General features: G+C 39.4%; 1 protein-coding gene across 1 annotated transcript in view; it reads left to right on the forward strand.

The window, feature by feature from the left end:
• Positions 1-14,379, forward strand: part of PREX2 (phosphatidylinositol-3,4,5-trisphosphate dependent Rac exchange factor 2) — a 181,813-nt gene that overhangs the window by 60,508 nt on the left and 106,926 nt on the right. Inside the window, exons 7-8 of the mRNA XM_026842859.1 lie at positions 5,727-5,860; positions 9,796-9,899. Of these exons, the coding sequence (XP_026698660.1) occupies positions 5,727-5,860; positions 9,796-9,899 (238 nt within the window). The remainder of the gene's footprint in view (positions 1-5,726; positions 5,861-9,795; positions 9,900-14,379) is intronic.

Here is a 14,379-nt window from a genome sequence, read left to right on the forward strand (position 1 = left end):
TCCCCTATTTTATTTCTGTTTCCTATGTTCATGTGCAAATACTGAAGTGTAAGTTAATATCTGCAATCTTAATTTCTGACCTTTGTCACTGTTACCATGCTGGCCACTGAATCAGTATGATCAAACCTCTGTGTTTGACTAAAATTTGCCCAGAATATGCAGATAAGTATCTTTTGTAACAAATAAAACCAATGAATGCTGTTTTTCATTTCAAGGTAATAAAGGTCTTTTTTTTTAAAACGTCAGTGTATTTAATGACTTAAGGATGAGTGGGATATTGTTTTAAATTTATTGCCTGTAGTCTCCTTACAGTGCATTTAAATGCATTTATTTTGTGATATGGTCATGGTAACCCACATTTCAGACCTTGCCCGAGCTATTGCCGTATTGGAATTATAGGTTACTGACTGGCAGCCAAAGGTTGTGAGAAGCCAGTTTTACCTACATAGCCTGTAAGCTCTGAGATCTTATGGGCTTTTAATTTCCATACTATCTATCCTGAAAAGCCAGAGTCCTAGGCCCCAGTGCTACCCACAGGAGAGGAGCGCTCTTCAGTTAGATGTTGGGAGTCTTTAATGACTCAGTAGGATAGATGGAGGAAAAACTAGTCTAGATTCACAATATAAGCCTGCTCTGCAGGTAATTTTTTTTTCCAACTGAATCCTGTATGTTTTGGTGGAAGATGGCTAAAACAGGTTTTTTTCTCAATACATGGTGTTTTCAAATTGACATATTACAAAAATGCTGATTTCACTGCAAATACTCCATCAACTCTAATTGAAGGTAGTTTAAGTGTATAGAAACATGAATTGTAGCATAGAAGTACTGATTTTACATTTAGGTTGAGCAGCTATATGATCTTCCCTTGCAAGCCCTGAGTATAAATGTATGTGTTCATGAAAACTTTGAAGTAGCACGTTACTTTTCAGGTTCAAATCGCTCATTTGAGATTTCCCTGGTAGTTTCAATTCAATTCAATTTCATGAAAACATGTTTGTGTTACAAGGTTTTGATAATATTTGTTCCAAAAGTATTGCTTGTAGGTAGTAAAGTACAGTTTTAGTTGTGCATGGCTGTGCAGTAGTTAGACTCACCTGCTTCTGGGACAAGGGTGACCTCTCATCCATTACTGCAGCCTTGAACCCTCTCCCATGAAGGGGACACTTCAGACTTGGATGAATGAATTTTCCTACTGGGCTGGATATCAACTGTAGCTTCGTGTTCCTACTGTAAACCCATGTGGAGGTTCAAGGTGTAGCTGCAGCCTTCATGAAAATGTTACAGCTGTCAGTCCTCCTTTGAATTGCGTGATGGATATGGCAGTGCTTGTGTGCTCTCTGCTTTATCCTTCTTTGGGCATGTTTTTCATCCTTAAGGGATGTGGTGGAGAGGAATGCTCACCCCAGGTGTAGAGACAGCAATCGTTTAACATAATATGCCCTTGCTCTTTTCTCCCTTTCAGCTCCATGCCCACTCAAAGTCTACAAACAGTATGACCCTAACAGCGTTACATAGACAAAGGGATGGCAGGGAATTTTTCTGCACAAGCAGCGTTATGTAGGACAGCCGGATGTGACTTCTGATTTTGTTATCTTATTCCCTTGGACTTCAGTAAATAAAACAGCAATAACAAAATTCACTGACCTGGGGCCACACCAGCATGGGTTGTGATCTTGTCAAAAGGTCTCCGATAAGTGAAGTTAACAGTGTTCAGCATTTGGACGGGAGGTCTCCAAGGGAAGAAAGTATCTCTAGAATGTTTTTTTCATCATCTAGCAGTTTATATTAGAAAAGGGGAAAATGAACAGCAAAACAATAGCAAAAGGTAGTAATGTGATACAGGTAATACATACTGCTATACTGTAATGTTGCACTTGAATCATGAATGAGGCAAATATTTTGGTAGCCTGAATTCAGGTAGCCTGAATTATATACATTTAGAATATGTATAAGATACAGTGTTTTATGACATAATGCTGGCACAGTAGCAAATCTTGCTGGGACTGTTGGGAAAACGTTGTCTTTTTCTACAGTGAAATGTTTTTCAATAAAAAGAGACAAAATGTTTTCATAAAACCCTTTCTGTGAAAAAATACACCCTTTTGTAGAAAGCTGAAACTGCTGATACGATATCAAAGCCTTAAGCTGAAATTTTTTACTTCCTTATAAAAAAATTACAATTTTTCATCAAAGCTGTAGGTTTTTGTAAAACAACCCAAAAACCTTTAAGAAATACCCAGCCTTTTAAAATGCAAACTATTAGTAAGTACTATTCCAGCAAATTTTAAAGTCAGCATAAGATATTATTTACTCTTTAATACAGAAAAGCAATGAAATAGAATGGAAATAAATTGCCTGCTTTTCTGCAGTTGTGGTCAGCAAGCGTTAAGTGGAGCCCTAATTTATGCTTAATTTATATTATTGAGTGAGCTTTTTGGGTGTTTCAGTGTTTGGTTCAAATAAAACTGTAAAATTAGTATGCCAGCTTCTTGTGCTGATGCTGTCTTAGGCAGTATGGTGTAGTGTCTATAGATGATGTTCATTTTTGGCTGATTTAATCCTAAATGGAAACAGGAGTCGTAAGTTAATACTGATACTGAAGCTGCTTTGTTTAGAGACCTGAATTGTGTTCCAGTGTGATGGTTGTGCAATCTCTCTTATTATCTCTGTAAACAGACTGCATTCTCCTTAGAACAGTCTGAGCTATTGCTCAATATTCATGGCTGTGACGTACAGAGGATGAATGGTAAGATGAAGAGCTGAGAGCAGAACCCATGATTGCTTCTTGGCTCTTAATTGAATGCATTTGTCTTTGGGCTACTGTGGTTAGATCAAGAAGAGGAAGTAACTGCAGCTGTTGCTGCTACATTCAGAACATGTGTAGATGAAAGGAAAGTCCTGGGTTTTGCAGGTTTTCCAAGCTGACCTACTGCCTCAAGTTAGGAAGATCCTCAAGCAATGGGTGTGTGCTTGATGCAACCAGCACACATAATTATCAATAGAATCACATGGCTGGATGTGTGTAGCACGCAGACAGGAGCTCTGTCCCACAAAAGCATGGATTTTCACAATAGCAAAATACTTCTCTGAATTCAAGACAGGCTTCCTTGAGGGCTAGAAATCAGGAGGTCTGAAGCCCAGCTGGAAATTAATCTGACTTCAGCAATCAAGGACAACAAGAAATGTTTCTGTAAGTATGTGAGCAGCAAAAGAAAGACCAGAGAGAGCCTCCATCTCCTGCTAGACACTGGAGGAAACATGGTAACAACTGATGAGGAAAAGGTTGAGGTGCTTAATGCCTTCTTTGCCTCAGTCTTTAATAACAAGAAAAGTTGTATTGAGGGAATCCAGCTTCCTCAGCCAGATGACAGAGACTGGGAGAACGACCCCCCCAACATTCCAGGAGGAGGCAGTCAGTGACTGCTGCATCACACAGACACACACAGTCTATGGGACTGGAGGGGATACACCCGAGGGTGCTGAAGGAGCTGGCTGGGGTGCTCGCCAAGCCGCTTTCCATCATTTACCAGCAGTCCTGGCTGACTGGGGAGGTCCTGACTGACTGGAAATTGGCCAATGTGACGCCCATCTATAAAAAGGGTTGGAAGGATGATCCAGGAAATTACAGTCCAGTCAGCTTGACTTCAGTGACTGGGAAGCTGATGGAGCAGCTCATCCTGAGTGCCATCACACAACACACGATGGACAACCAGATGCTCAGGTCCAGTCAGCATGGGTTTGTGAAAGGCAGGTCCTGCTTGACAAACCTGATCCCCTTTTGCTACAGGGTGACCTGCGTATTGGAAGAGGGAAAGACTGTGGATGTAATTTATCTTGACTTTAGCAAGGCTTTTGACACTGTTTCCCACAGCATTCTCCTGGCGAAACTGCTTGTCACTTGATTGTGCACATGCTTCGCTGCGTAAAAAAATGGCTGGATGGCCAGACCCAAAGAGTTGTGGTGAATGGAGTTAAATCCAGTTGGCAGCCAGTCACGAGTGGTGTCCCCAGGGCTCGGTGTTGGGGCCACTCCTCTTTAACATCTTTACTGATGATCTGGACGAGGGGATCGAGTGCACCCTCAGTCAGTTTGCAGATGACCCCAAGTTGGGTGGGAGTGTTGATCTGCTCGAGGGTCGGGAGGCTCTGCAGAGAGACCTGGACAGGCTGGAGCCATGGGCTGAGGCCAACTGGAGGAGTTTCCATAAGGCCAAATGCCGGGGGCTGCCCTTGGGCCACAACAACCCCCAGCAGCGCTACAGGCTTGGGGAGGAGTGGCTGGAGAGCTGCCAGTCAGAGAGGGACCTGGGGGGTGTGATTGACAGCCGGCTGAACAGGAGCCAGCAGTGTGCCCAGGGGGCCAAGAAGGCCAATGGCATCCTGGCTTGTGTCAGCAATAGCGTGGCCAGCAGGGACAGGGAAGGGATCTGACCCCTGGACTCGGCACTGGTGAGGCCGCCCCTCGATTCCTGTGTTCAGTTTTGGGCCCCTCACTACAAAAAGGACATTGAATGACTTGAGCGTTTCCAGAGAAGGGCAACGAAGCTGGTGCAGGGTCTGGAGCACAGGTCATACGAGGAGCGGCTGAGGGAACTGGGGGTGTTTAGTCTGGAGAAGAGGAGGCTGAGGGGAGACCTCATCGCCCTCTACAGCTCCCTGAAAGGAGGGTGCAGAGAGCTGGGGATGAGCCTCTTTAACCAAGTAATAAGTGATAGGACAAGAGGAAATGGCCTCAAGTTGCACCAGGGAAGGTTTAGACTGGATATTAGGAAGCATTTCTTTCCAGAACAGGTTGTTAGGCGTTGGAATGGGCTGCCCAGGGAGGTGGTGGAGTCCCCATCCCTGGTGGTGTTTAAGAGTCGGGTTGACATAGTGCGAGGGATGTGGCGTAGTTTGGTACGGTCAGTGTTAGGTTAGTGATTGGACTGGATGAATTTTTCCAACCTAGACAATTCTGTGATTCTGTGAAATGCTATAACTTTTTCATAGAAGTATTTTTGGTGAAAATGTTATCCTTTGTTAAAGTTGCTTCTTTTTCATTAACCTTTATGAAAATGCCTGCCTTCTTTTCACAAGAAAGAATGATCTGCCTTGAAGTGAAAATGTGGCATGGGAAGTTTCATCCCAAACATTTAAGGCTTCTGATGTCTTCAGAATATGTTAGGAAGAAGTATACTAGGTAGTCTTAGCTGTACATGCCACTAGTAGCTTTGCCTCAGTTTTGAATCTTGCCGGTTTTTGATTTTGTTTGTAGGTTAATTTTGTTAGAAGTATATACCCTTAATGATGTCCAAATTCCATATTGCTTCAGCTTCCACATTTATCTTGGCCTAGATTATGTAAAGCCCTATTTGAGACATTTCTGACTAAATAGTAAAGTTATTGAGGATGTGAATTATTGTATAAAGTAAGCCTGATTATTCAGGAGAGGTCTCATGCACAGATGTAATATCATTGGGAAACTTTAGTGATTAAACTGTATGCATTTAAAAAAGATGCAAACCCTCCCCCAAGTTAATGGCAATACAAATGAATACAAAGCTGTTGTTAAGCATCATCAGAAATTATTATTTCATTACAATGCAATAAATTACCAAGAGTTTTATTCTTGGTATTTCCAGAGATTTATTATGATTGTGAATTTGCATAAGAAACTTTTCCTTAATTGGTGCAAAATCCTTCAGTGCTCACAGAACAAAACCTAATCTCTTTCCAATTGATTTTAGGGATCTAACATCACAGACACGTGTACAGAAATGCTGCGAAGTGGACTACTACTGAAAATTTCAGCAGGAAATATCCAAGAGAGGATATTTTTTCTTTTTGATAACCTTTTGGTCTACTGCAAAAAAAAGCACAGGTAAATGATTAATTTATACTTTCAAAAAGAATGTGTTTTTCTCATAGTAGAGCTAATCCTCTGTATACTGTTCATAACAATATTTGAACAACACCAAAGTGTTTACTGCAGTTAATTGCAATATAGAAGTTAACATTTTTAGATGAGATCTATCATCCAAAGAGAAGTGTATTTAATTCAAACATTGGAAAAAATTTATACAAATGCAGAATCCAGATGGTGAAGTGCGGGTAGAAGGAATCTGTTTTGTCAGTCTTCCACAACAGGTCATATATGATGGCCTCACTCTCTTCTAGGAAGGGTAAACAGACTGAATTTTTATTTCAAACAAATTAGTATTGTAGTTTATGCTATAAAATAAATCTCTACAGATTCAAGGGTTTCAAGCCATGTATTTCTAATCACGGAAAACAGCCAGAAAGCTGCTGCTTGCTGCATTACAAGGATCAATTCTTTAGTTCAGCAACAAGCTTCTGAGTTAACATTCTGTGCTCTTATGCTTCTGAGAAATAAGGCTTCTCCTACCTACAGGCATCACTCTGCTTAAGTTAACTGAAGCTTAAACTTAACTGCTTAAGTTTGTCTCTTTGATCCAGAAACTGGTTTTGAGTAGCCACTGAATACATATTACTGGATAGATCCTTGATAGATTTCTAGATATGTGTTAGACCTTGAGTATGTTCTCGTAATACCACTGCTGAATACCTTTATTTTTGCCTCTGCCTTTGTACACCTGTGGATGGTGTCTGAGGAAATACCACCGTGGACTTCAGTGTCCAGTTGAGGAAACTGTTTGCAGCTGCTGAAACTGTTGCTTCGTAAATCCAGGTTCTACTGTCATCACCACAGGCATGTCCATCGGGTCAGTGCAAGTGCCATAAGATTTTCAGGGATAGTTCCAGATTTGACAGCCAACTTTCATCCTGTTTTTCCAACTGTCTTTTACCAGTGCCCTGGATTGTCTGTAGTATCCAGGTGAAAGATATCTTTCTCTGCACCTGTAATAGCCATTTGTTTTCATCAATGCTCTGGCTTGGCAGTGGTCACATGCCTGTTAAAGGATAGATCCTGACCTAGGTGCTTTGGAAGGCTGTACATGGGAGGATGGTCAAGTGCAATGTTAATAGCAAAATATAAGCTTGGTGCTTCTGGGTGATGATAGCTGGCCGTGCAGTCCAGTGTGGGGGAGCACCCAGCACCACTAAGTTTAGGATGGTATGGCTGATTGGGCAGCCTGATGCCATAATGATGTTCTCCTCCCCCATTGTTTTAGCTGTGTCTGGGGAATAGTGTGTACTCTTCATATGCATTTGGTCATGCATAAGAGCAGGTGGCTAGGGTATGGATATCCCTTTTCTCTCTTCCTGTGCTAATTATAGGGCAGTGATTGCCCCCCTGTACTCGGCACTGGTGAGGTCGCACCTCGAATACTATGTTCAGTTTTGGGCCCCTCACTAGTAGAGAGACATGGCGGTGCTGGAGCATGTTCAAAGAAGAGCAACAAAGCTGATGAAGGGTCTAGAACACAAGTCCTGTGAGGAGTGGCTGAGGGAACTGGGGTTGTTTAGCCTAGAGAAAGGGAAGCTGAGGGGAGACCTAATTGCTCTCTACCACTACCTGAAAGGTTGTTGTAGCGAGGTGGGTGTCAGTCTCTTCTCCCAAGTAACAAGTGATAGGACAAGAGGAAATAGCCTCAAGTTTGCCAGCGGAGTTTTATATTCGATATTAGGAAAAATTTCTTCACCAAAAGGTTTGTCAAGAACTGGAACAGGCTGCCCAGGGAAGTGGTTCAGTCACCATCCCTGGAGATAATTAAAAGATGTGTTGCTTAAGGACATGGTTTAGTGGTGGGCTTCGCAGTGATAGGTTAATGGTCAGACTGGATGATCTTAAAGGTCTTTTCCAACCTAAATGGTTCTATGATTCTATGACAGACTTGTGATTAGATTTACTGAAGCACCTGTACAGTTTCATTCTGAACCAATCAATACGTGGGGAAGATCAGTGTGTGGTATAGAAAGTAAAAAGTGATAGTAGTGGAAAGTAGCCATGGACCCTGTTGATCAAGAGTGTCTTATAAGAACCTCTCTCTCTATTGTAAAGCTACTGAGCTTGTTCTGTAAGAACGGCATTCAGACTGGACCTGAAATGATTTTTTTTCAGATGGCTTACTACTGAAGAAACTGCTGGCTAACCCTGAGGGAGTTTTAAAAATCTTCCCCAGTGAATATTGTTGCCTCCTATAGATTACTCTGTTAACAGGGAAGCATTTACATGTGAGAAGATAGGTGATTTATACTTTACTAGCTATAGAGAATCAGTCATTTGTTTTTAAGTTTCAACTCTTGCTTAGGTTGCAGAACTTTTGGAACAGTTGAGTATTGAATCATTTAAGGATCTTGTGGTTATATCTAGTATTGAATGTTGAATTGATTTCAAGGATATCCTTCTGTAATTGCTCAGTTTCATTTTTATGTAGACTGGTTAAATATAAACTCATGTTCTTTTCAGAATTTCTAATTTTTGCTATATTTTGTTGTTGGGCAATTAGAAATAAATTACTGATTACATAGTAACTTTTTGCTTGTACTAATTTACATGTTTTTGTAGCCATATTCTAGCTAAAATGCACAATTGGACCAAAGTCTCAAAACACATGAAAGGTCTATAATTTCTTTAGTCTTGAACATTCACATCCTACATGTCATTGGCTGCTACCATTGTGACATATCTGCAGACATGAGAATAACTCAGTTTAGAACATAGTTTCAAAGTATATGGTGGTAAATTAATTGATTATATGCTAGCAAGATACTTCAGATATTGATTGGCAAGTAGGCAAAAAGACTGTTGCTCACAGGAGGTTTGTATTTTACAAAAATTGCCCTATTTTTATGGTATGAGATATTTTATGTAATTTTTAAATGTCCTTTTGCTGCAGAGTTGTATAAGTGAGGATTGCTAAATTTGGGTTCATAGGTACAAATGTCACTGGAATTACTGGATTTTTACTTCACTTTGGAGAGAAAAAACATGTGATACTGAACTTTATGCTTGCTGCTGTGTTTTGTTTTGTTTTGGTTTTTTTTTGTTTGTTTGTTTGTTAATAAGAAAATTATACTATAGTAGAGTTACTTGTTAGACAGTAATGATTGAGAAGCAGTTCATTTTCTGAAGATTAGTACCTCTCTGGAGTGAGTGAAGGTCAGAGTTCAGACCTTTGTTTTGATATACAGTTTTAATTATCATTATAGGCAAAAATGGATAGAAAGGCATCCCTGGCTTATCTGACGTGGGGAAAGCTGCCTAGAACTGGGATTCTCAAAAGGCCTTGACTTCACTGGGAACAGAGTTAGAGCAGTGCAAAGTTCTTTGGAATATATCACTGTGAAACTGTCACAAAATTTCAGCAATTCTGAATTACAATTCTTGGTTAAACCTTATGTGAGGAAGGAAAAATGTCATCTTTGTTTTTCCGTGCATAAATCTCATTTATGAGGCTGATGTGTAGGTCAAGATTTATATCCAAAGGTGTTCTTATTTCATTTTTCAGTCATACTATGCTTGTGTTGAATTTCTTGATGAGCATAAGGAGTCCAGTCAGTTAGGAGGAAAGATCCTCCCAATGCAATATTTTCTTTGATGGCAGACAGTGGCATACAGTACCAAAGGCTTGGAACAGAGCTTTTACAGATGAGACTTTCCTGATAAACTCATGTCAGCCAGAAATTTGCAGCTTACTCTTACCAGAGGTAGTATTTTTGTATTAGCATCAGCAGCGTCTCATTTAGCGGTAGTTTCCACAGTTCAGTTGTACATGTAGAAATGTGTTGTGATTCTTACAGTAGTCTTTAAAAGCTATATGTACAGGTAGCAGTGCAGAAATATAGGAGGAGATGTTGGATGACATGCTCATCTGTTCTTTCTTTTATCAGGCGACTGAAGAACAACAAAGCGTCTACAGATGGCCACCGTTACCTTTTTCGGGGCAGAATAAACACAGAAGTGATGGAAGTAGAGAATGTAGATGATGGAACAGGTGACTATATTTGTGTTTTACAGAGCAGTCTACAGAGGTGCTGAAATCAAATGCAATTTCATGATTTCTTTGAGGATGGAGGGTGTGCCTTGTACTTAGAGAGAGTGAGATGCCACTTTAAAAGTGCTATCTGCTCGTATCAAAACTCTGCTTCTGTGACAGGTCATTGTTTTCATATGTTATTAGCACATGACTGTTTTACACAAACATGAACAGAGTAATAAAATAAGGTGACATTTATTGCTCAACTGAAATCATACATTTAACTTTACATCATCCCAGCCCTCTTAAAGAGGTTTTCCCTCGGTATGTGATATATTTGTAAAAGCAAATGGAAAAATTATCGCTGTTGGGAGTGAAGCCTCAAACACTATAAATGCTGAAATTGTGACATAACTGTTTAAGAAAAAGGAAGGTTTTTTAATACCTTTAGGTATATAATTCATATGGTTGCTTGAAATTTGCCTGATGCACATTAGAAAAGGGAAAACCTGAAGTATTCCTACAAATGTCATTTTTTGTTTTAAGAAACTTGAGTTTAACCTTGGAACTTAACAATTATTATTTCCTTACAATTAAAGAAAACCTAAACATTTTGGGCTTTTTAATGTAAAGCTAAAAAAAAAAGAGCGGTGGAACTTGTAGTGGCATTTCAGATATGTAGGTCTGAAGGAATTTTCTGTTAGTTATATATTACTTGTCCTGATTTTAAAATAGTGTTAGGTTTGCCCTGCATCTGCTATGGATTCCAAGCATTTCTTAATGTAATTTATTTTAAAATTGAGCACTAATGACAAGGGTTGTACAGTTTAAGTAAGCTTCATAGAAGTTAAATATTTCTTAAAAATTAAGATTTTTTTTTTTTTCCAAATCTTGAGTTCCTTGTTTTCAAAATGTTTCTTGTTCTGCTGGGTAGACTTGGAGAACAGTTTGACTAATGTTCTTATTGCAATGAACTAGTTTATTGGAAGGCTGTTGTGTCTCTCCTTCATCTCTTCTTTTTAAGTCTTTCAACCTTTGTCATGGGTTGCTTTTTTTAAGTTTTTATTACTTTTTGTGTCCTTTGGAGTTGTTTTTTTTTTTTTTTTTTTTTTTTTTTTTTTTTTTTTTTTTTTAGTTTCTTTGCATCTTTCGTATTATGAGGTATCCAGAGCTGAAACTTCACTGGTGCATGTGGGATGTCTGTTGCTAATTCCAGGATTGTTTGTTTTTTCTGAGAGCATTATTTTTCCACTTCTTAGTTTGTGTTCCAGAATAGCACACCAGATCTTTTTGTGTGGTACTAGTGCCTATCCCATTGTATCTTACACTGTGTTGATGTCTCAGTGTAGGTCCTAATAATTACTTTATTTTCTGCACTGAATTTATCTTACTATTTCCACAATTTATTAAACATTCAAAATTTATGCCTTGTTCCCCAAAGCTCTTGCAATGATTCTTGCCTTGGTTCCATGAACAAACAATGTTATTACTGAACTGTTTAAGCTCTTGATAAAACCAGTGGAAAATGCTGAACATTAGGTAGAGCACTGTGGTGTCAAAATTGATTCATTCTCTTTGTTTACTAGACATTTTTTGTAAGAACTCTTTAACATCTGTTTTGGACTATGTCCTTCACCAGGCTCACTGATTTTGTTTAGAAACATCCATGGGTACACTACAGTGAATTTCATCAAGCCTTGTTGACTTGAATATAATATATCCAATATTCTATATCCTTCGATTTCCCTTTTCTGGCTTGTATTCCTGCCCAACTGTTAGCTTTATTTGTATGAAATCTCAGCGCTTTGTTTATGCAAAAAAGAGAGCTAAGTGTTTCAGTCTTTTATGCATGCATTATTTGACTACCTTTCATTTATTTTTCTTCATCTTCCTTATATATACTTTAGGAATAAAAGACAGTTTTCCTTTTTTGGTTATGTCACTTCTAAGATGACATCTCTTTACTTATAACGCTTGATGTTAATGTGGCCACAGAGTCTTATTTCCATTTTCTTTCAGTGGCCACCATCTTCTTTCTGATAAATATTCCAAGAATTCTGTAACTTTTGTCTTTCACTGGTTCTGATCCCATACAATGTTACCCTTTTAGTGTTGGCTTTAGCAAATATTTCTTCCTTCCTCCTTCCATGACTATCCTGTATTTCTCAAATATGTCCTACCTTCCTTCATTTGCTTGTTCTAGCTATCCAGTCCTTGATCTCTTTCACACTGTCAATTTTCCTGCCTGCCTATTTGTTTTTTTCCTCAGCTACTCTTCAAGTATAATTTGGCTAAGCACAAATTGTCTTCCTCTCCACTCCAGACATAGTAGTTTAATTTCCTCCAGCCACAGGAAATTTTGCTACAGTCCCTATTTCCTATAGCTTTGCACACAGTACTGGAGGCTATCATGCTTCCTTCCCACTTATTCTCCTGACCCATATCTAATTTTGTCAATAATGTGCAATGTTTCTTAAATCTGTCTTCCTTTCCATACTTCCGAGACATCAGTTAATGGTTTGGTTATTTTGATTTCTAGATTATTTGAGGTACTATCTAATGTTCCATCCCTGGAAACATTCAAAGTCAGGTTGGACTGAGCTCTGAACAACCTGATCTCATTGAAAATATCCTTGCTTATTGCAGGGGGGGTTGGACAAGATCACCTCTAAAGGTACCTTCCAACCCAAACTATTCTATGATTATTTTTACCTGCTTTTAATTTTTTTTAAACATATATCTACATTCTCTACCTTCTCCATTTTGGTTTGTCCAATATCCTTGTGGTGGTTTGACCTTGGCTAAATGCCAGGTACCCACCAAGTCGCTCTATCACTTCCCCCACCCTTCCCCTATTTTTTTTTCTCAACAGGGCAAAAAGGGGAAAGAAAATAAGATAGGAAAAAACCCAACCCTGGTGGGTAAAACAAAAGCAGTTTTAATGTAAGTAAAGAGAAGCAAAGATCCGTACACGGAAGCAAAAAGAAGTCGGGCCTTCTCAGGAAGCAGGGCTTTGCCTCGGAGGACCAAGGGTGACCCTCCCCCTCCTCCTTTCTCCCAGCTTTATACCCGAGCAGATGTCATATGGTCTGGAATATCCCTTTGTTCAGTTCGGGTCAGCTGTCCTGGTTGTGTCCCCTCCCAAGATCTTGCCCACCCTGTCCCACTGGGCAGGGTGGGGGGAAACGTTGGAAAGAGCCTTGGTGCTGTGTAGACACTACTCAGCAGTATCCACAACCCCAGGGTGCTATCAACACCCTGCCAGCTCCTAACATAAAACACAGCACCATGAGCGCTGCTATAGGGGAAACCAATTCTGGCTCAGCCGGGCCCAATACAATCCTAAAGTAACTTATTCTTGTAATTACTGATAGTTCTGTAGTTCTCTTTGAAATATGGAAATGTCTGTGTTATTTCCCTGGCCTGTGGCACCTTTCTGCCCTTTTCTTGCCACCCACTTTTAAAAAAAAAACCAAACAAACCACGTTTTCCTTCCTCATAGTCAGAAGTGTATTCCCTTTCATCACACTGATACTTACTCTTTCATTCAGATCATGATGCCCTTCTTTAACGTCCCTCTGTCTTGGTTTTCTGTACTGTTGTAATTTGTTGCACCCAGATGTCTTATTTCTCATCCCCTTTAGTCATCTGCTTTTGAACTGTAACCCAGTACTACTCTGCTGCATTCTTTTTGTCTCATCACATTCCCAAGTGTAGTAATCTGTTTGTCTGAGCCTCATTCACATTAGCTTTGCATATGCTTTTTTTTTTGGTATTGTATTACTTTATCCTCCTTAATCATCTACTACCTACCACTTTCTATAATTCTTAATTTAGAGTGGAAGATCCGAGTGCAGAGTGCTTATATTTTCATGTCTATGCATGACTCTTTCTCATGTGCTCTTTATGGGCCTCTTTATAGACATTAAAGACTTTTGAGTCTCGATGATACTTCCACAGTTCTTTACTTTTAGGATCCTCTGCTCACTTGATAAAAGGAATCATAGGGTTTCAGGGAATAGGGTAAATGAGAGCCTTTGCTCTCAGCATTGGTAGATGTAGGAATGTAGTCTTGGTTGTTTATAAGTAGAACCATAGAAATAGGAAAACAGATTCCCAGTGTGGTTATTGTCATGCTAATGACATGCCTACAGAAATTAACAAAGCTTTTTCTGAAAAGCAATTTTTCTTTGATGAAATAAGACCTTGACTGAGCAGTACAGTTGATGTAAGCTTTCTTTTTTGTTTCAGCATCATGAAGCACTCTGCCTTTTTTTGATTGCACTGATTAAAGTGGAATTAATATTACTTATCAGGGCAGACTATTTGTTCTTAAAACAATGTGACTACACAGCAACTTGCAAGTATTAAAAAGGTGGATATATTGTGATAGTATTGTTTTTTTGTGCATTCACTTTTAAAATTCAATTTTGAGACAAAAGTGTGTTTCTAAAGGCATTCACCAGCCATTAAATGAAAGTTATTTAGTTTATGAAAA

Source organism: Athene cunicularia (assembly GCF_003259725.1).
Source record: "Athene cunicularia isolate RWA chromosome 2 unlocalized genomic scaffold, athCun1 chr2_part1, whole genome shotgun sequence".
NCBI lineage: Eukaryota > Metazoa > Chordata > Aves > Strigiformes > Strigidae > Athene > Athene cunicularia.